Below are 22,444 nucleotides of genomic sequence, written 5' to 3'. Positions count from 1 at the left end.
TTTTTGGTGGGATTTCATGAATCTGTCCTCAAGGCAATGGAAGGAAGATGTGGGTGCAGTGTGGAGAAGAACAATGGAGGCTGGAGGGGAGAGTCAGAGGCCAAAGGACACCGAGCTTGATTCCAGGACAATCTGTGCTAGCTGAAGATATTTCTTTTAAGCTTTACCAGAAGGATCTGACGTTTCTTAGCTATAAACAAATTAGACATTCAGAGCTAGGAAAAGCCTAATGATACTAATGATAATTATAATATTTCCATTGTGATGGTTTCATCAGTCTCTTTCAAAACGCTTTGGGTTTTGTGAATTTGAAATGGATTTTCCTTCAGTAACACACACACACACACAGTACTTTTACTTTGCCCCCTCTGTTTTTAAATGTAAAGCCATGGAAAGGCCTTTCTATTTCTAGAAGTATAAAAGTATCATTTAATATTACTCTACAGAAAGAAGTCCAAATAATTGGTGAAGTGAAATAAAGTTCTGGTCTTCAGAAAACAGTCTCACCTGCATCATAATCCACATATGAATAATCTTATATATACAGCCTTGCTCTCCTCCCCTCACTAATGACTTTGACTCTAGTTAGCAATAACCTGATGTTCAGTGTAAAATACTTTGAACTTTGAAGTGGAAGAAATTTACCATTAAGGCCATGGTTGTTTTGAAGTCATATACTGTTGTGAAGTCAATACTTGCAGCATTTCCAATATGCCTGAATTGTTGTAAGGAGTTTTTGTTGCAGACGCCATTTCTTAAATGTCAACAAAGAAATGCTATTCTGGTTGAAAGTATTTTCCCTCTCATCATCTCCATTAATTTTTCAAGTTCATTAACAACTAAATTATTAAACTGAACTCTACTGACATCTGCTGGACAAAACCTGTTTTTCATTGTTACCAACTCTAATGCTCAGGTTTTACTAACTAGATGGTTACTATTAAAACAACCAAGCAAAGTTGTACTTAACAAATAGAAAATAGAACTAAGCTAAATATAAGATCAGCATGTAGTAAATCTAAGTAAAGGTTTCTAAGTCCATTTCTCTAGCTGGTCATATCGTATTTCAGTTGAACATTTAACATACATTTTCTCAGTGCTCTGTGTGTGCTATACAAACAAGTACTTACACATTGGGTCCAGAACTTGGAAGGGCCCCTTCCTGCATGAGGTGCTGACTTAATAGGTCTTGGTTGGGCCTTAGAATGTGCATTTCCAACAAGTTTCAGGTAATGCTACTTAATGTGGCTGGTCCAGAGACCGTGTTTTGAGAACGAAGTGGGAGAATGTTAATTAACCTTTTTTGGCTTAAGCAGCCAGGTAATACCATTAACTGAATTAGGAAATTCAGCTGAGGGGCAACTTGAAGGAGAGGTAGAGAAGATGATAAACTTGGCCTTTTCAAGGAAATGGAAGAAAAGATCATCAAAGCCAGACCTAAAGAGGTTCATTTAATATATTTCAATAAAATATGAATGCAACTCCATTTTTAACAGGACACGTAAGAACTTGTAAAAGATAAACATTCTCTGTAATATGTGGTAGGAAATGTACTGGTAATGTGAGCCATCTAAATTTGGATAAGTTCCTAGTACAGAACACCCAGGAAATACCCAGGAAGCTTATGTGAACACGAGTATATGACCACACATTAGCCTTTCAGTTTAGGAGTTGAGAACTAATGGGTTCTTCCTATTTCCAGTGAAGTTTCCAGACTTCCTGGGTCAGCCCTGTTCTTTAGTTCTGAAGTTTTCCTGGATGAATGGCACCTGAGGCACTGTAGACCCATAGCCCTTGATAAAATTCTCATTTAGGAAACATGGCAAGTGAGAGACGATGGTAAATAAAGGCAAACAACACCTCTAGTGTCCATTTACTACTCAGAACATGCTGAGGAAAAAAAGTGGAAACAGGAATGTGATTGACCTGCTTTTGTGTTTCAAGCACCTTCAAAAAGTTGGCTGGCTAATTATGGCTCCTCATAAATTCTAAACAAGGGACAGAGGGGTCTGATTTTCCTCATACAAGCCTTGACGATCCTAGATGACTCAAATTAACTTATTTTATTTTATTTTAATTTTTAATTTTTTTTAACTTACATCCAAGTTAGTTAACATATAGTGCAACAATGATTTCAGGAGTAGATTCCTTAATGCCCCTTAACCATTTAGCCCACCCCCCCCACAACCCCTATAGTAACCCTCTGTTTGTTCTCCATATTTGAGTCTCTTATGTTTTGTCCTCCTCCCTGTTTTTATATTATTTTTGCTTCCCTTCCCTTATGTTCATCTGTTTTGTATCTTAAAGTCCTCATATGAGTGAAGTCATATGATATTTATCTTTCTCTGACTAATTTGCCTTAGCATAATACCGTCTAGTTCCATCCACGTAGCTGCAAATGGAAAGATTTCATTCTTTTTGATTGCCGAGTAATACTCCATTGTGTGTGTGTGTGTGTGTGTGTGTGTGTGTGTGTGTGTGTGTGTATACACCACATCTTCTTTATCCATTCATCCATCGATGGACATTTGGACTCTTTCCATACTTTGGCTATTGTTGATAGTGCTGATATAAACATGGGGGTGCATGTGCCCCTTTGAAACAGCATACCTGTATCCCTTGGATAAATACCTAGTAGTGCAATTGCTGGGTCGTGGGGTAGTTCTATTTTTAATTTTTTGAGGAAACTCCATACTGTTTTCCAGAGTGGCTGCAGCAGTTTGCATTCCCATCAGTGATGTAAAAGAGATCCTCTTTCTCTGTATCCTCGCCAACATCTGTTGTTGCCTGAGTTGTTAATATTAGCCATTAGGTGTAAGATGGTATCTCATTGTGGTTTTGATTTGTATTTCCCTGATGATGAGTAATGTTGAGCATTTTTTCATGTGTCAGTTGGCCATCTGGATGTCTTCTTTGGAGAAGTGTCTCTTCATGTCTTTTGCCCATGTCTTCACTGGATTATTTGTTTCTTGGGTGTTGAGTTTGATAAGTTCTTTATAGATTTTGGATACTAACCCTTTACCTGATATGTCATTTGCAAATATCTTCTCCCACTTTGTCAGTTGCCTTTTAGTTTTGCTGATTGTTTCCTTTGCTGTGCAGAAGCTTTTTATTTTGATGAGGTCCCAATAGTTCATTTTTGCTTTTGTTTCCCTTGCCTCTGGAGATGTGTTTAGTAAGAAGTTGCTGCAGGCAAGATCAAAGAGGTTTTTTCCTGCTTTCTCAAGGATTTTGATGGCTTCCTGTCTTACGTTTAGGTCTTTCTTCCATTTTGAGATTATTTTTCTGTATGGTGTAAGAAAGTGGTCCTGGTTCATTCTTCTGCATGTCGCTGTCCAGTTTTCCCAGCACCACTTGCTGAAGAGACTGTCTTTATTCCATTGGATATTCTTTCCTGCTTTGTCAAAAATTAGTTGGCCATACGTTTGTGGGTCCATTTCTGGGTTCTCTATTCTGTTCCATTGATCGGAGTACCATACTGTCTTGATGATTACAGCTTTATAATACAGCTTGAAGTACAGGATTGTGATGCCTCATGCTTTGGTTTTCTTTGTCAAGATTGCTTTGACTATTCAGGGTCTTTTCTGGTTCCATACAAATTTTAGGATTATTTCTTCTAGCTCTGTGAAGAATGCTGTGCCAGTACCATACTGTCTTGATGATTACAGCTTTGTAATACAGCTTCAAGTCCAGGATTGTGATGCCTCATGCTTTGGTGTTCTTTTTCAAGACTTCTTTGGCTATTCGGGGTCTTTTCTGGTTCCATACACATTTTAGGATTATTTCTTCTAGCTCTGTGAAGAATGCTGGTGTTATTTTGATAGGTATTACATTGAATATGTAGATTGCTTTGGGTAGTATTGACATTTTAATGATATTTGTTCTTCCTATCCAGGAGCATGGAATATTTTTCCATTTTTTGTGTGTGTCTTCTTCAACTTCTTTCATAAGCTTTCTGTAGTTTTCAGTGTATGGGTTTTCATCTCTTTGTTTAGGTTTATTCCTAGGTATTTTATGGTTTTTGGTGCAACTGTAAATGGGATCAATTCCTTGATTTCTCTTTCTGTTGCTTCATTGCTGGTGTATAGGAATGCAACTGATTTCTGTGTGTTGATTTTATGTCCTGCCACTTTGCTGAATTCATGGATCAGTTCTAGCAGTTTTTTAGTGGAATCTTTTGGGTTTTTCGTATAGAGTATCATGTCATCTGTGAACAGTGGAAGTTTGACCTTCTCCTGGCTTATTTGGATGGCTTTTATTTCTTTGTGTTGTCTGATTGCTGAGGCTAAGACTTCCAATACTATGTTGAATAACAGGGGTGAGAGTGGACATCCCTGTATTGTCCCTGACCTTAGGGGGAGAGCTCTCAGTTTATTATTGTTTTTATTTCGCTGTGTTAGTTGTGATCTCTCCTCTTTCATTCTTGATTTTATTTATTTGGGCCCTTTCCTTTTTCTTTTTGATCAAACTGGCTAGTGGTTTATCAATTTTGTTAATTCTTTCAATCAGTTTCTGGTTTCATTGATCTGTTCTACTGTTTGTTTGTTTGTTTGTTTTGGTTTCGATAGCATTGATTTTTGCTCTAATCTTGATTATTTCAAGTCTTCTGCTGGTTTTGGGTTTTATTTGCTGTTCTTTTTCCAGCTCTTTAAGGTGTAAGGTTAGGTTATATATCTCAGACCTTTCTTCCTTCTTTAGGAAGGCCTGGATTTCTATTTACTTCCCTCTTATGACTGCCTTTGCTGCTTCCCAGCGGTTTTGGGCTGTGGTGTTATTTTCATTGGCTTCCATGTGCTTTTTAATTTCCTCTGTAACTTTTTGGTTAGCCCATTCATTCTTTAGTAGGATGTTCTTTAGTCTCCAAGTGTTTGTTATCTTTCCAAATTTTTGCTTGTGTTTGATTTTGAGTTTCATAGCATTGTGGTCTGAAAATATGCACAGTATGATCTCGATTTTTTGTACCTGTTGAGGGCTGATTTGTGTCGCAGTATGTGATCTATTCTGGAGAATGTTCCATGTGCACTGGAGAAGAATGTATATTCCACTTCTTTAGGTTGAAATGTTCTGAATATATCTGTTATATCCATCTGGTCCAGTGTGTCATTCAAAGCCATTGTTTCCTTGTTGATTTTCTGATTAGATGATTTGTCCATTGTTGTAAGTGGGGTGTTTAAGTCCCCTACTATTATGGTATTATTATTAATGAGTTTCTGTATGTTTGTGGTTAATTGATTTATACATTTGGGTGCTCCACATTTATAACAATTGTTTACAATTGTTAGGTCTTCCTGGTGGATAGACCTCTTAATTATGATATAATGCCCTTCTTCATCTCTTGTTACAGTCTTTATTTTAAAGTCTAGATTGTCTGATGTAAGTATGACTACTCCAGCTTTCTTTTGTCACCCATTAGCATGATAGGTGGTTCTCCATCCCCTTACTTTCAGTCTGAAGGTGTCTTTAGGTTTAAAGTGGGTCTCTTGTAAACAGCATATAGATGGATCTTGTTTTCTCATCCATTCTGTTACCCTGTGTCTTTTGATTGGAGCATTTAGTCCATTGATGTTTAGAGTGAGTACTGAAAGATATGAGTTTCTTGCCATTATATTTCTTGTAGAGTTGGAGTTTCTGGTGGTATTCTCTGGCCTTTTCTAGTCTTTGTTGCTTTCGGTCTTTTCGTTTTTCTTTCTTTCTTTTTTTTTTCCATCTTTTGTCCCCTCAGAGAGTCCCCTGAAAATTTCTTGCAGGGCTGGTTCAGTGGTCATGAACTCCTTTAATTTTTGTTTGGGAAACTTAATTTCTCCTTCTATTTTGAATGACAGCCTTGCTGGATAAAGAATTCTTGGCTGCATATTTTTCTGGTTCAGCATATTGAATATATCCTGTCATTCCTTTCTAGCATGCCAAGTTTCTGTGGATAGGTCTGCTGTAAACCTGATCTGTCTTCCCTTTTAGGTTAAGGACTGTTTTTCCCTTGCTGCTTTCATAATTCTTTCCTTGCCTGAGTATTTTGTGAATCTGACTAGGATATGCTTTGTTGATGGTCAGTTTTTGTTGAATCTTATGGGAGTCCTCTGTGCTTCCTGGATTTTGATATCTGTCTTTCCCCAGGTTAGGAAAGTTTTCCCCTATGATTTGCTTACATAATCCTTCTACCCATTTTTTCTCTCTGCATCTTCTGGGACCCCTATGATTCTGATGTTTCTTTTTCACAAGTCACTGATTTCTCTAATTCTTAAATTGTGCTCTTTTACCTTAGTCTCTCTCTTTTTTTCTGCTTCATTATTCTACATAAGTTTGTCCTCTATATCACTGATTTGCTGCTCTGCCTCATCCATCCTTGCCACCATAGCATCCATTCGAGATTGCGGCTCAGTTATAGCATTTTTTATTTCAGCCTGACTAGTTTTTAGTTCTTTTATCTCCACAGAGAGGGATTCTAATCTATTTTCTACCCCCAGGTAGTTATTCTTAACATCGTGATTCTAAATTTTGGTTATGACATCTTGCTTGTATCTGTGTTGATTAAGTCCCTGGCTGTCATTTCTTCATGTTCTTTCTTCTGGGGTAAATTCCTTCGTTTTATCATTTTGAAAGAGGAAAGGAATTAAAATAAAAAAAATTAAAAGAACACACACATACAAATCACATAAATGATGCTAGATCCTAGGTGTGTTTTGGTCTGGTTATTGAAGGAGCTTGATAGAGGAAAAAAAAAGGAGAAAAAGAGGGAAAAAAAAGAAAAGAAAAAAAGGAAAACATTTTAAAATTTGAGAAAATGAATACAATGAAATAGAATAAATTGAAATGATGGAAGTAAAATAAAATTTTAAAAATTTACAAAAAAGTAAAAAATATAGTAGAAAAAATGAAGAAAAATATTTTTAATAAAAATTGAAAAAGTAAATTTTTTCTTTCTGTATTCAAGAAAAAGAAACAAAAAAAATTGAATAGGTGGACCAGTGAACAGACTGAAATTCGATGAAATTACATCGTTTTCCCCTAGAAATAAAAGTATGAAGTATTTTATAGTCTGTGAACTAAGCAGGCAGAGAGATTTGTGGTGTCCCTGAAGAGTGAGGTTGCCCCAGGTTAGTGTAGCGGCTCCATTCTCCATTAGATGGCGCTGCTTAGCTTACTGGGATGCATTGTTGTGGCTCTTGTAGGTGTGTATGTGCACACGTGGGAGGGGTGAAAATGGCATCACCCAGCTACCCAGTCTCTAGTATCGGAACTCTGCTCTCCCATACCAGCAATCATGCACGGGTCCTTTGTCTCCAGCTTCTGTCCACTCCCCGTTTTTATCCTGTCTGTGACCAAGCCATCAGGTTGCCAGGCGGCACCTCCCTCCAGAGTTTTATCTCATATGTGGTTGTGTTTCCTGACCCCTCTCTTCTGAGGGACTGTGGCTTTGACCCATTCAGATCCTCTGGGGAGGGTCTCACCGAGCAATAGCTGGGTGCTGGCCACACCCAGGAACGTTCGTGGGACTGCTGCTGCTGATGCCCAGAGACTGCAGCTGGGTGTCAGCCTGCCCCAGAAAAAGTTCATGCAATCGTGTAGCAGCAGCATTTCAGGGATTATGGAAAAACAGCACACATTTGGTGCCAGGCTTCACCATGAGCAACCTTGTTCCAGCACCAGCATATGTGGTTGTTCTCTGGGGTCTGCTGGGACCGAGTGGCTGCAAAGCCTCTACCAAATGTCCTTCTAGCAGTGGAACTGCTTCTCCCTGTGTGGCCCGAGATCCTCCCAGACCTCACTCTGCTCCTGGGGATTCACCTTTCCCACCAGAGAACCACCAGGTATTGAGCTGCAGAGTTTCAGACTCTGTGCTCCCCCTGTTTATAGAATCCTAATGGAATTTAAACCCTCTCCTTTCTCCCTTTTTAGTTCAGTCCCTGCAGCTGTTTCCACTTTTCCACTTTCTCTCCAGCTGCTTTTGGTGGGAGTGCTTTTCCTGTACTCTCCCATCTCCGTCCTCGCTCTGAAAGCAAAAACAGCTCCTTGCCCTCTGTGGCTTCTCTCTCCCCCAGTATACCTCTACGTGCTGCATACCTGCTGAGTTCTGTGGTTCAGGTTGTGCAGATTGTTGTGTTAATCCTCAAATCAGTTTTCTAGGTGTGCAGGATGGTTTAATGTTGATCTTGCTGTATTTCATGGTCTCGAGACACACACAAAAAAAGACTTCCATGCTGTTTCACCATCTTGGCTCCTCCCCTCAAATTAACTCTTTAATATAAATATCTTCCATATGATTCTTAAATTACCAGAAGCTTATTACTCTCTTTGGATTGAAAAGATATCAAATTTTGGCAAATTTTCCATTAAAATTATAAACAAATATATGTTCCAAATCTGTTTCTTTCACTTGCTACCATCACCACTACAGAAAATTAATCACCCCAAGACCTATTGCCTGATGTTATGTGCAACTGAGTCACATCAGAAATCAGACTCCAGGGGTGCCTGGGTAGCTCAGTCAGTTGAGCATCCGACTCTTCATTTTAGCTCAGGTCATGTTCTCAGTTTGTGGGCTTAAGCCTGGTGTCAGGCTCTGCACTGACGAAGCAGAGCTGCTTTGGATTCTCTCTCTCTCTCCCTTTCTCTCTGCCCCTCCCATGCTCATGCCCTCTCTCTCTCTCAAAGTATGTAAGTAAACATTAAAAAAAAATCAGACTCCAATCATTCCAGCTTTTATGATCTTTGTACTAGTGCTCGTGCTCTTTAATTTACACGTATCAGTCCTATCAATTCATCAGCCAACTCGTGACCTCACTTCCTTCTTGTCTACTAAGTCAGGATTCCATGCTGGAGTATCTGGGTCCATCGTACTGAAAGTACCCTCTGTGGACAGCAGTACAGGTATTGTCTGAGAGCTTGTTAAAACTGCAGCATCTGGGGCGCCTGGGTGGCGCAGCCGGTTGAGCGTCCGACTTCAGCCAGGTCACGATCTCGCGGTCCGTGAGTTGGAGCCCCGCATCGGGCTCTGGGCTGATGGCTCGGAGCCTAGAGCCTGTTTCCGATTCTGTGTCTCCCTCTCTCTCTGCCCCTCCCCCGTTCATGCTCTGTCTCTCTCTGTCCCAAAAATAAAATAAAAAACAAAAAAACAAAAAAACAAAAAACTGCAGCATCTCAGGCCCCATCAAATGGCATTTTGGTATCATTTTAACAAGATCCCCAGGTGATTTGTATGCATATATGGTTAAGAAGTGCTGACCTCAAATTTTTCTTAACAAGTTTCCTTCACTCTCCAACACCTGCCTTTCCCCCACTCACAAAGAGCGAGTCCTGGTGAGGCTCTGTATCATACCGAAATTATTTATTTATATTTATCTCCAGATGTAAACAGTCTTTTGTGAGCAGGTATCATCTTCCGAATCCTAGCTAGATGCTGTACCTAGCATACGCTAGTAGCACACTTAATATTGTTGGGATTGAAGCGTAGGTCATGAAACCAGGTACTAAAATGCTAATGAATAATAGCAGGTTGATTAACTACCTTTTTAAAAATTTTTGCATTTTAACCAGATTCCCAAAGGAAATGGACTTAACCTAAATTATTAATAATGCTGATGCTGGGAGTTTTGAGAAGTTAGCCAACTGAGTGAAAGTAATTTTGGGGGCAAGTGACTTTATGTGCTCAAATTTCCCTCCATCTCACCCATCATCAGGGTGATCCAAATGAAAGAACTCTGAGTGCTTCTCGACCGGCCGAGTGGCTTTTAAAGTGTCTTCTTCCCTGCAGGATTATAAACTCCAAATCTCCAATTATAGCCAGACACTGTGGATCACAGGAAAGATCTGGGCATTCTTGAAATTTGTGGAACAAGGAAGAGTAGGTGGGGGCTGAACAGGAATATTCAAATACATTTCATTGTAACCTATCTCATCACTCGTCTTCCTCACCAGGCTGAGTCACCAGAGTAGGGATGTCTATCCTGTGCACACAGAATGCCCCTGCCAGGCACCTTGCATACAGACATCCATGCTTAATGAGTTTGGGGGATAAAATGGTTTTAAAGCATTGCTCATGGCATGTTTAAATAAAATGGCATGTTTGCAGCATATAAACAGTGCCACCACTTTGGATTTTACCGGCAAGGGGGTGCCCATCTTAATTCCTAAATGCTGAATCCTGAGAGACCAATATTAACCATCCACTTTCACAGTGAGCCACCGCAGTATTTTTTGGGTCACAGATGCCTTTCTTACTATCCCAGCTACATCAGGGAAGAGAAATTAGGCAACTATGACATTACTTTATAAACTGATTTATCAAGAGTCCTGCCTTTCCCTGCGTAATGACTAAGTGCCTCAGAAAGGCTTTCTCGAACACTTATTTGTAGAGTGACAGAACATTAGCTGCAGATTTAATGTCACCATGGTTGTCATTTGCATGTGCATGGAAGTTAACATAATGTAGAAATGTGAAATTGAACTGGCTGAGTATGAACAGTGGTCCTGCTAAGATCCATTTCTCTATGCTCATTATTTCACCTCTTGGTTTATTGTGTGCACTTTCTCCCATTACTCACAAAATTGTCAAAGAAGTCCCTGAGGATGCACAAGCACAGGGCTTCTGGAAAATACTGTTTCAATACTTTACATAATGGGACCAATCAAGCCAATATGTTCTCCATTGTAAAAAAGCCAATGTTCCCTTGCTTTGTTAATTGACCCTCAGCTTTAGAAGGAAAAGGGCAAGTCTGGATGGGAAACAGAATGTGAAAGCAAATCATCAGGGAGTGACTTATAGGTTTTTCTCAGTTTCAATGACGCTTAGAAGAATCGAGAATGCACAAAACTTTTAATGACACTGAATCCACAGAGGGAACTATCTAGGGAAAAAGAAATGACACAAAAAAACTTATTATTCTATTCAGAGAGTGTAGGGGGAGGGAGACAAAGGTCTTTTCTAATGCAAAGTTAGGGGAAAAAAAACAACTATGGGTTAAATCGCAGGAGACTTAGTTCTTCAGGTTTTGTTTGTTCATGAGCTTACAAGTGTGGTGCAATTTAATATGCCTGTCATTATTTTTCCTCCATTCGAAGGACGAGCCAGGGAGTGGTAAACCAGACAGCGGGGCTGGCCAGCCTTACCCACTGCAGTGTAATCTTGCCGACAGGGAGCAGGAATGCTCCAGACATCAATTTGGGGTCTCTGGGTGGCCTCTGTGAGCCACTGTCCCCTTCACTCCTCATCACCTGCATCTAAAGATGTGATTATCACCAACTGTACATTCATTCATTCAAAGGAGTGTAATAAAAATAACTGTGCATTTATCCTTCCTATGATGAGTCATTTAGACACAACACTAGAGGGATGAAGGGCATTTTAATGATACGTGCCAGAGGATGAAATCTTAATTCAGGGATGAAAATAAGGATTTATTATTTGGCAGATCTCTGTTGTGCCATCACACTACACAGCTGTGGCATGAAAGTTAAGTGCCACAAGGTCCTGCCAGGTGATACAGCAGAGCTCCTTTCCTACCTCTGAATATACACTTCATAATTATGCCTCATGTAATCTCTTCCTCTCTTCAAAGTTCCTTTCAGAATTGGTCAGCAGGGAAATCAATTTCTAGAATTAGGCCTTTACTTATTAACCACAGGGTGGATTCTCATATGTATGAGATGGTTAATACACTGCTCTGTTTGGATCCTAGTAGATTCCTCCTAATTCTATAATAATCAGATTTAAAAATATTTCCCTCTGAATCTATCTTGTTTGATAAAATAATGATGAAAAGTCAGGAACAAATCCTAGGGAATGAGAGTATAGAGGAAAAGCCCTCATTTACCATATAAAGAAAAGATTTCTCAAGTTTAAACCAAAGCAAACAGAAAGCACATGACATATATAGTCCTAATAAGATTTTATTGAGAATCAGTAAGTGAAATCCTTTACAGAACATACAAATACCTATGACCCCAGCCCTTCCCAATAAATGGCAATATAACACTGGGGTGGGTTCCCTGAATATTTCACTCTGTTCTGTATCTACAGGAGAAACAGTTCTACAGCTCAGTACTAGAGAAATGGGGTGCTCTGACCTATTGATGGGAAGCAAAGGTGGAGTTAGAATTTGGTATGAGTAATAAAGGACTGCAGATAAGTTCTAGTAGCCAAAGGAGTAGATGAATAAATGTTCACTCTTCACATTTTGTATTTCAAATCAGCCAGTAGCAGGCGGGATCAATCTTGGGTCCACTTTTACCTAAAACTCTTCCTACCATGAAGGCTTTTGATGCCAAATAATTGGAACTGACATCAAAGATGAAAAGGAAATCAATGACTCTAAGGATTAAAGACCAACAACTCGAAGGAGACCAAAACCCAATGGGATGATGGAAATGGCTGTGAGAATGTTAACATTTTTACATGATGAAAAGTTAACTACTGTAATTTCTCATCACCACAGGAACAGAAATGCATGGCAAGATAAATGAACACTGCTCAAGAAGCTTTTAGGATTTTACTACCTCATTTTTGTATGGGGAGGGAAGAGATACTATGAAGTTTTTTGGGAGGCAACTTTTGGAAAGGTTTTTTTTTTTTTTTCACCAAAAGAAAAGAAAATATCTGAGGGAAAAATGATTTAACAGAAATAGAACTGCAATGATGCCTCTTCCTTCTAAAACTAATAAAACTATAAAAGTTTCAGTTTCCTCCATGGCTTTAGGATATTGGTCTTAGTTTTATGGCTTTTGCTGGAGTTTAAAATCCTATCCGATTTTCTTACCTCTTAAGCATAAATAAAAGAAATAATGGCATGAATAGAAAATCCACCAGTTTAATTAAAGTCCTAAAAAGCTTAAGAAAAAAAAAAAAAAGAAACCTGAATTGTGTTTGTATTGATGACTTTGTTAATGGATGACAGTAAATTGCAACCTAAATATTAATGACTCTTATTCAGAATGTTCTTCTCCCCACCTAGAAGTCTTCCTGGGGTTAAATTAATCAAGATGCTGGAGATGCACTGTGATCAAGTTTCCTCTGGCTAAGAGAAAGTGTGTTTTGCTCTCTTTCCCTTGGTAATTACAGTAGCTAAAAGTACAGGCACAGTATTGTAAGACATTTAACTAAACCAAATGGGTTTTTTTCTTTCAAGTTGGATATCCAGCCAAAGGCAAATTAGCTTTACTAGGAATGCCAACAGTGCTCATCTGAAACACCCAGGAGAAAGGCAAAGTTTACCAGCGGCTTCAGACATCTGAGAGGCACAAGGTTTTCCCAACTAGTGTGAGTCACTGAGGAATAAGCTAATCCTAGGAACTGAGCAGTGGGTTGGTTTTTAGATCCTTTCATCAGAAGCCTTTAAGGGGTCAATTTCCAATAATATAAGCTATTTTGGGACTAAATGTAAAATAATAGGGGACTACTATCCTGAGGAACCAACATATACCCATTGGGATTTGGTTCCAATTTAAAATAAAAACAGCATGTTTTTATGACCAAGAAAGCCATGAAATAGGCACATTTAAAATTCTTAGACCCTGATTTTCAAAGCTGCAAAATGTTCTAAAATCAGTCAGAACATGCACGAAATGATGAAACAAGCCTGGGAAAGGCAGCAAAGGAAGGAGGAGGAAGGGAAGCTGATGAGTGAAAACATTTGTAGAGAATGTGAAGCACCAGGGACCCTTCATCTACCAGGTTAAATACAGGATCCTGAGGGCTCAGAAACTGATGAGTGTTAAACCTAGGATATGCAAAGAGATGGGATGTGTTTGTTCTAATCCTTTGCACTGGATAATACCTCCCAAATAAACAGCATTTCAATGGAAAGCTTAGTGTTTTCATTCAAGTTATTGGCTATATAGCACCCTTTCCCCCTTTTAGAGAGATGCAGAGTACTGTACTATTCAGTGAAAAGACAAACATCCAGATAGATTGAAAGGAAGGAAAATATCTTATGGCTTGTACCAAACTGCGAGCAGTAACGCATAGTCATTGCCAAGTAAGTAAAACACAAATCTAAGTTTACAAGGTCAATTGGACAAGGTGAACTCAAATCCTAAGTCACCACATACTCACAAATAGAAAATCATTTCCTGATCTTATACTAAATCCAAGGAACAAACAAATGTACATAAATAGTTCAAAGATACAATAACTTATTTTAGGATAAACAATAAACTTTTTTGTTAGCTTATCTTAAACTAATCTTCAAACCAGAATTTTCAAAACCACCATTGCATTTTAGAAATCTTTGATAAAAATGTTGACTAATAGAACCTGGATGCTTTACTACCAAAAAGAAGTAAATCTGAAAGTATCGTTATCTAGTTAAATAAGCACTATGGTCCTTAAACCAGTTTGCATCTCTTGCAACTTTTGTCTCAGAAGCATATAGTTAATATTTTTGTCCCCCTTCATAATCAACCACCTAAAGAAAAACAAAGTTATAAAACTGTCCGCCCTGTTGGAGGAAAAATACTAAGGAGGTGGATAGCAATATCCAGCAATAACCATATATTTTTCTTTATCTACATTTTTAGTTTCTTTTAAACAGTTCTAGAACAGCAAAGGATGGTTATAGTCATAAGCTTAAGTAAGAGTAAGGTTTCCTCCAAGTTCTGAAATATATACATCTATGCCCTCAAAACACTGCACATATCACTCACCCTTCCTTTAGGAAGAAACTGAAGTTAAAGTTAAAGGATTTCCTTGGATACTTTTAAGTAAAAGTAAATGATAAACAGAAGCAACTGAACTGAAGACAAATTCCAAAATTAAAAAAAAAAAATCAACTAAATCAAGTACACGGTTTGACCCTATGTCTCCTTGAAAAGCAATAAAAGCATTTTGTCCAGGTTTGATATACAGAAAGGCTCATGCAGTGAGTTGCAGGGGGCAGGCTTTCCTTTTACAATTCAAACGCAGGGAACCTGGCTTTTGTGGGCACTAGAAGGTCAGCCAGGAAATATATTGTTCCAGCCATTCCTGAAGGAAGAAAAAGAGGCAAAAGTTATCACACTACATGACTCCGTTTTATAGAGTGGCTTCATTCTCTAGCACCAAAGACATTATGATACTAATGGCAACGACTTAAAGGAACCAAGCATCTGTTTAATATATGATACAGGTCAACACGCGAGGAGATCACTAGTGAGGTGCTCAGTCTCTTCATCCAAGTGGAAGACAGGAGGGAGAGTTGAACCACAGAAGTTCAAGGCACAGCCCTGTCATTTATCACGTCAGCTCCTTCACATGGCACCACGGGCCACTTACCTGTCTGAGCTTCCGTGTCCTCATTTGTGACATGAGGATAATAATGTCTGTATGCTTTTGCTGAGATGATTTATGGTGGCATCTGCAAAATGCCAGGCCTGTGCTTGGCTCCATAAAGGGTAGTCACCATTATGACTACTTGTATTAGGTCTGAGATGGTCCATGTACTACTTGATTTTTAATATTGAGTTGTCATATTAGGAAGTAAAGAGGTAGTTTAAGAATGACTATAAAATTAACTTGTTGATAAAGCTCAAATTCAAATACATTAATTACCAAGCAGAGAAGTAGATGCTGACATTATAAGGCAACTAAGTAAGGAGTGAAAAATACCTTCAAAGAGGGAAAAGGGGGTGTCCGGTGTTCTGCATCCGTGTTCTCCGTAATCTAAGCACCACTCAGCAAACTGAAAGTGAGACCATGTTAATTATGGTGATTTCTTCCAGAGACCCCCAAAAGTTGATAAGGATTCCGTAAGAATTACTCTGAAAAGTCCAAAGCTATCTTCAGGGCAGAAAAAAGGGGTTAGTACAGAGAAACAGATGGTCTGAAAGAGTATGAAGGATGGGAGGGAGGAATGTCATGAGCCATCTGAGCCACTGTCTCCAAGGTTATCAGAGAAAAATTTCTTTCTTTTTTTTCCCCCCATAAATGTTGAATAGAACTGTGTCCTTATACAAGAAAGCTAATTCAACTGAAGGGGTTTAGAAGGCTTTTCTTAAATAACTGGATTTGTTCTACAGACTCGTGGTTATAAAGGTAAATGAATTAAATCAGATTGACTGGAGCCCTCTCTACAATCTCCTGGGGGAATGTGTTTTCTTGCCGGTGGTTCTGGTGCCTACCTTACAGGCCCTATACAGGTACTTCACGTCCTGTGTGAGGTTGTACAGTGTCAGGAAGGCATAGGCGTTCCCGGCAGTGCCGTGGCACAGCCCGTACCCCTTCTTCAACAACCCATACTGCCAGATCATGTCAGCACACTGGTATGCATCATTGAGGTAGTGTTCTTCTCTGAACACCTGCAGAGCCAAGGGAAAGTTTTATTACAAGGGATATAAAAAGAAACGTCTATTGACATTCCTTCCTGATGGGAAAGGGGGGGAGATAGGGCAAGAGGGGTGAGATAGAGGTGGCTTGGTAAGAAAGGGTAAGGGATTTAGAGCCAGAGAGATGTGTCGTGTGGGTGGGGACAAATTATAAAAGCTTACTAGCTTTGCTTTTTTTTTTTTTTTGCTTTTAAATAACTGCACATGACCTTGTCTGTGCCATCCACGTTTTGTGTGCGCTCTGTGTTTATGTACATAGGTGTTAGTGGTGAAGTAGCATTGATTTTACTTGTGACTTGCTATTATCATCAGTTAATTTCCAAAGAACTGCATGCTATCTTCTTTGGTTAACAATAATGCCCTTCACTGTTAGGAAGTTTCCTTATAAATGGGGAAGAAACTGTATACAAATTGATTATAAAAACTGATTTGATTACAAAATACTATGTCAGAAAAATACAGACACATCTCTCCAATCTTTTGTGGCCTCCTATATATTGATCAAAGACTCAAGAAATATTCTCAGTAGACAGCTTTAATATCTCATTGCAAACTAAATGTTCTTAAAAGTAGAATAAGGTGGTTTAGAAAGTTCTTCCATTATATGCAACTTTCTGAAAGTAAAATTTGATGTACTAAATGCTTACTTAGAGTATGAGATACCAATGCCTAGTCATAGTCCACAGATTTGTAATTTGTAGATTGTGCACCAACAGGCAAAGATATCTTGGTTTACTTCTATTTTTTTTTTCTTTCCAATAAAACCCTGTTTTTTGATTATGGCTCTGCCATCACATGCTTTTTAAGAAATGATATTTGCATTTCTTTTATTTGGTAAAGTAAGAGAAAATATAAAAGTTGTAAATTTTGGGGGCGCCTGGGTGGCGCAGTCGGTTAAGTGTCCGACTTCAGCCAGGTCACGATCTCGTGGTCCGTGAGTTCAAGCCCGCGTCGGGCTCTGGGCTGATGGCTCAGAGCCTGGAGCCTGTTGCCGATTCTGTGTCTCCCTCTCTCTCTGCCCCTCCCCGTTCATGCTCTGTCTCTCTCTGTCCCAAAAATAAATAAACATTAAAAAAAAAAAAAATTTAAAAAAAAAAAAAGTTGTAAATTTTGTCATTTGAAGTGTATAATTCAGTGGCATTAACTACATTTACAATGTTGTATAATCATCACTACTATTTCCAAAACGTTTTCATCATCTCAAACAAACTCGGTGCCCATGAAGTGATCCTGCACCTCGTCCCCCATCCCTCCCACCGGGCACCAGTCCCTGCTAGCTTCTGTTCTATTCTCTTCCTGTATGCATTTGCCTGTTCAGATATTACATATTAACCATCACATCATATAAAAGGAATCATAGAGTATTTGTCCTTGAGCATCTGGCTTATTTCACTTGGCATAATGTTTCCAAGGTCCCTGCTGTTGTAGTGTGGATCAGAAGTTTATTCTTTTGTATGGCTGAGTAACATTCCAGTGAGTGTGTAGGGGCGGGATATCACATTTTGTATTTTGGCAATTGTGAATGATGCTGCTATGGAACATATGTGCACAAATATCTACATGAATCCTTGTGTTTAAATTTTGGGGAATATAAACCTAGGAGTTGAACTGCTAGATCATATACTAATTCTACGTTTAATTTTTTGAGGAACTACCAAACTCTCTTCTATGGCAGCTGCACCGTTTTACAATCCCACCAGCAATGCACAAGAAAGGTTCTGTTTTCAACCGAACTTCTGGGATACTTCTCTTGGCTTCACTACTGCTGCTACCATCTTGACTATTCTACCTGTCAGTGAAGCAGTCTCCCGATCTAGGAAAATAGTATCTGCTTTGGTACAGAGGGATACTGCAAGAATGATTAGAGTCCATTTAGCAAAATGATCTTAGGTCCAACAAGTAATGTATCTACTGCTCCTTTAAAGATTATACATAAAAATAATTTTAAGTTATAGAATTTTATGTCACATTTTCCAAATTATTTCAAAAATGAGAAAACTCACAGTACCTTATAGGCCTGGATGAGCATGTAGATTACTCCAGGGGAACCATGACACCAATGGACTAGCAGATCTCGATTATCATCCACACAAGGAGGGTAATTGCCAGAAGGAAATTTCAGCTGGCAGACATAGTCTACACTGGGCTTGACCAAACCATGTAACTTCATATGGCTCACCTGAAGGCTGGGCTAAAAATGAGGAAAGGAATCATTAGTTCTGCTGAAGCAAACAGATCTTCCTAAGTCTCAGGGATGAGATTTAAACCAGAAAGAAAACATGACCACAAGGAACTAGATTTGGACTCCATCCCATATATTTTAACCTATTGGAACAAACTAAAATTAGGCTATCAGTTAACTCTTGAGATCTACGTACATACTATTTTTCAATATTTATCGTTGTATACATACATATAATTTTCCTAAGTCAATGCAGGAGCACAAGAGACCTTTCCTAAGGTTTTAATACCTTAAGCAAACTCTGAAAGCCACAAAGAGATGCATTAGACAACACAAGCATAACTTTCACCATTACATTTAGAGAAATGGTAGCTGTTTCCAATAGAGGAGGATACTAACAATTTGGAAGACCTGGAATTTAGATCCAGGTTCTAGATTAAAGCCTTTTGCAGAGGATTTGGGACTGATATTTATGCAGGATTATTCTGATACAACGATGTACGGATTGATGGGACACACTGCCATAGGGCATATGAGCCTCATTTTTGATCTAAGTTTTTAGTTTCTCCTTTGGTCCTGTCCTTAATTCATTGCATTGCTCGCTTTTTCAAAGAAAAAAATCAAAGTGTCTTTGCCCAGCAGCGGGTGGGCATGTGGGGTGAGGGAACGGGCAGGGGCATGAAGCACATGTACTGACCGTGCACGAAGTTCTCAGGGCATGTACAGATTTCACTTTACCCACAGAATATCGTACAAGCTCAGTTTAAACTGCTAGAGGAGAATTTTCCTTAAATTTGCAGAATTTATCTCAAATGAACTACAAATAAGTTTGTTTTATGTTGATACATAAGCACCTACTGGAATGGACTTTTTGGATTAAGAATTAAATCATTTCAAATAGACAATAATCTGCCAATGGAAAATTTGGAACACAGGTTTCCAGGTTTCTCACTATAGCCACCAAAAGGAGGCAGATGGACAGTAAAATGACTCCTGATGATCTGCTTCAATGAAAGGTCATGAGGCTGTCCAGTCACTGACATGTAGGACTCTACCTCACCTTTGAACTTCAGAATACAACTCTCTTTTCCTGAAAACTTAAGAATATATATTTACTTCTGGAAATACAGAGCCAGTGGAGGCTTATGCCAGAAAAACAGTGTAAGTCTGAATTGTCAAAACCCCTCATTCTAAAACTCTTAATTGAGAAGCGCAGAACAAATACAAAAGTTGGTCTCTTACTGCCACTAACACTCCAAGTGTGACTTTGCATTCAAAGGCAATAATAACCTTGAGTTTTTCAGCTTCGTTGTCATTGTTTAGCTATAGGGAGAGGGAAAGTCTGACATTGATTTTGCATTATTGCAGCCGGCTACTCAACCAGCTAATAGTATGTATATCTAAGCACTCATGTTGAACATATTAATGAAACACTTTTCTTTATGCTGCATTGTACTTGGGAAGGTGAGGGGGGCACCTTTGCTGCCATTAAAAATCAATTTTCTTTTGTTATGTATTTTTATTCCCGAGTGCCAATTTCTCCTTAAAAAGAGCTAAATAAGCCCCCAGAAAGGATGCTTTCATGAGAAGTCCTCTTCTGACCTCCCCTACGAGGTTACGCTTGCTGCAGTAAATTTTATTTGGCCTTAGTCTTTTCGACTTTGGCTAACGTCCCTCTGTAGTATTAGATCCAAAGAGCTGTTGGGCACAGTGCATTCAGCTATTTTTCAGGTAAGTTACACAAAAGCCGCCAAAAAGGCTCTGTGGCTTTGCTCTCTAAGTGAACCTAAGGCAACATATGGTCATTTGTTTTCTATTGATTTTGTTCTTACTTCTGGAATTTGTTTCAATGGGTTGTGTCTAATCATATGCAATAATATTAATCCAAGGCATCTGCTGAGACAGCAGAGCAGAGCACGAGGCACTGCATGCTGAAGGACAGGAGAACACTTCAGTCTGCAGGAGTGGCACTAGGTGGGCAAGGGCGGTCACCTACAAATTGAATGTCATCTCACAGCGCGGTGCCTTTTATGTGCATGCACTTTCACATGCACCTTGGCAAACGCTGCCCTTGTTTGTCTAGGCCAGGAAACTGCAAGGAGAGTGATGCAGCAGTCGGCGGGGTGCAACACCCAAGGGCAGTGCTGGTGTCCTCACCCCGGACAGTCCAATCGGCAGGCGCATTAGCAAGTTATACCATCTTCCCCTCTTACCTGCAGCAGGTAGTAATAAATTCCTGCCAGGCCATGAGCAGCCCCCACATAATATTCTTGGTACCATTCATACATCAGTGGAGTCTTTGCTGTGAAGTTTCTCTTTTTAGCTAGGTTTTCCCCAGAGGTTAAGATTGTTTCACAAACCTACAGGGAGAAAACCGATAGCAATAATGAGAGAACCAGAATAAAAATCTTCCCAGTGGAACTTTCTGCTAAGAGGTATGGAGAACATAGTGAATGGGACGTGATCTTTTGGCCATGGACGGGCACAGATTAATTCTCCTCGCAGAAAGTAGGGGTGACTGTATTCTGCCTAAAGGACAGAGATACAGAAATCCTGAACTCTCTTTACTAGAGCTGACAAGGATTCACTTGTCCGAGGAAAGCATGAATTCCTTCAGGCATGAAAGGAGACACCTGCATGTGGGAGGTGAGATCTGGTTCTCATCTTTGGAAGGGCCATACTCTCACACGGAGTAGGCTGCACTTCTCACCCCAGTCACTCTCTGTGTTTCCAACAGCACTCAGAAGGACAGTGTCAGCTCTCTGATCCCGCCTGATCTTTAGAGGCCGACACACCTATTTTCCACTTGGGCTATGCTAACTGGAGAAACAAAACCAGTAGTTGAGGCATCCTAACAAGGGGATCCTAACTGAGATCCTAACAAGATTCCAAAAAGCACAAAAATGTGGTACCTGCTGAATATGGCTTTGAGGAATCTTTTCCACTCCAAAGTTCTTATTCACAAAGAGAAGAGCGTAAATGTAGCCCATTCGTCCATAGAGAATTTCATTTGGAGCATGGGGATCAATCTTATTTAGATGAATTAGCCTGGGAATAAAAATACATGCCTAAGATAACTTGAAAGGCATCAGATAATGGTATATACTTAAACTGGGACATTCAAAAATACATACACATAAATATATGCATAGAAATATTATATATTAATTTACTATTACAGTTAAACATTTTAAATATATTATAATTAATATATAAACTAAACATTTTCATATATTTATATTATAAATTGTTATATATTATTACACATTAAGTGCACTGAGCCAGACCACAAAGGGTAGTCCGGGTTCAAAAATTATCCCTCGACTAAATTTTTCTTCAGTTCACAATAGAAATGAGACACAAATTCAAAGGATGAAATCTACTTGCACTGAATGAAAAACCTGCTACACCCCAGTTATTTACCTTCTTCCTTAGTTCATTTCTTAACATGTCATCAGGCCTCTGTGAAGTGTCTGTACAACGGCCTGATGTACCACAGCCGATAAGACGTGAGATAGCACAGTGGCATCAGTCAGCCTCCCTGTCTTCCCAGTTTCCCAGCCGTCCCACCCTTCTTTTCAGAAACAACCACGGTTACCAAACTCTTGGATAGTCCTAGAATTATTTTATGCACATGGAAGCATAAATATGCATATCTATATCTCCCCAAATGTTCTGTGGCTTGCTATTTATCAATACATCTTGACAAACATTCTACATCAGCACATCCAGAGTAGTCTCATTCTTTATCGCAGGTGTATAGTATCCCACTGAAGGGATATATTATAAGATATTGATTCCCTACTGATAGACTCAGCGTGGCTTGCCACAAAAAGTTGTTTCCGGTTTTGGCTCCATGTAAGACGGAGTAAGCACACTCCAGCCTGCCTCTCCTGGTAAACGCAGCTCCAAGACCTGGAGAGAATGCGCAGAGCGGCTCTTTGAGGACTCCAAACAGTAAACAGCAGCAGG

General features: G+C 39.2%; 2 protein-coding genes across 5 annotated transcripts in view; one reads left to right on the top strand and one right to left on the bottom strand.

The window, feature by feature from the left end:
* CPS1 (carbamoyl-phosphate synthase 1) overlaps window positions 1–22,444 on the top strand; it is a 370,424-nt gene that overhangs the window by 125,869 nt on the left and 222,111 nt on the right. The gene's annotated exons all lie outside the window — the stretch shown is intronic.
* LANCL1 (LanC like glutathione S-transferase 1) overlaps window positions 11,866–22,444 on the bottom strand; it is a 37,330-nt gene continuing 26,751 nt past the window's right edge. For all 4 annotated transcript variants that reach the window (XM_047870104.1, XM_047870103.1, XM_047870102.1 and 1 more), the window contains exons 5-10: window positions 21,385–21,520; window positions 20,686–20,832; window positions 18,299–18,481; window positions 16,087–16,263; window positions 15,575–15,647; window positions 11,866–14,953 (exon numbers count right to left, since the gene is read on the bottom strand). In XM_047870104.1, coding sequence (XP_047726060.1) covers window positions 14,877–14,953; window positions 15,575–15,647; window positions 16,087–16,263; window positions 18,299–18,481; window positions 20,686–20,832; window positions 21,385–21,520 — 793 coding nt within the window. In that variant the 3' untranslated portion in view covers window positions 11,866–14,876. The remainder of the gene's footprint in view (window positions 14,954–15,574; window positions 15,648–16,086; window positions 16,264–18,298; window positions 18,482–20,685; window positions 20,833–21,384; window positions 21,521–22,444) is intronic.

The sequence above is a fragment of the Prionailurus viverrinus genome, chromosome C1 (genome assembly GCF_022837055.1).
Source record: "Prionailurus viverrinus isolate Anna chromosome C1, UM_Priviv_1.0, whole genome shotgun sequence".
Classification (NCBI taxonomy): Eukaryota; Metazoa; Chordata; class Mammalia; order Carnivora; family Felidae; genus Prionailurus; species Prionailurus viverrinus.
Note: the sequence above shows the minus strand (reverse complement) of the source record. Positions and strands in the feature narration are given on the sequence as shown.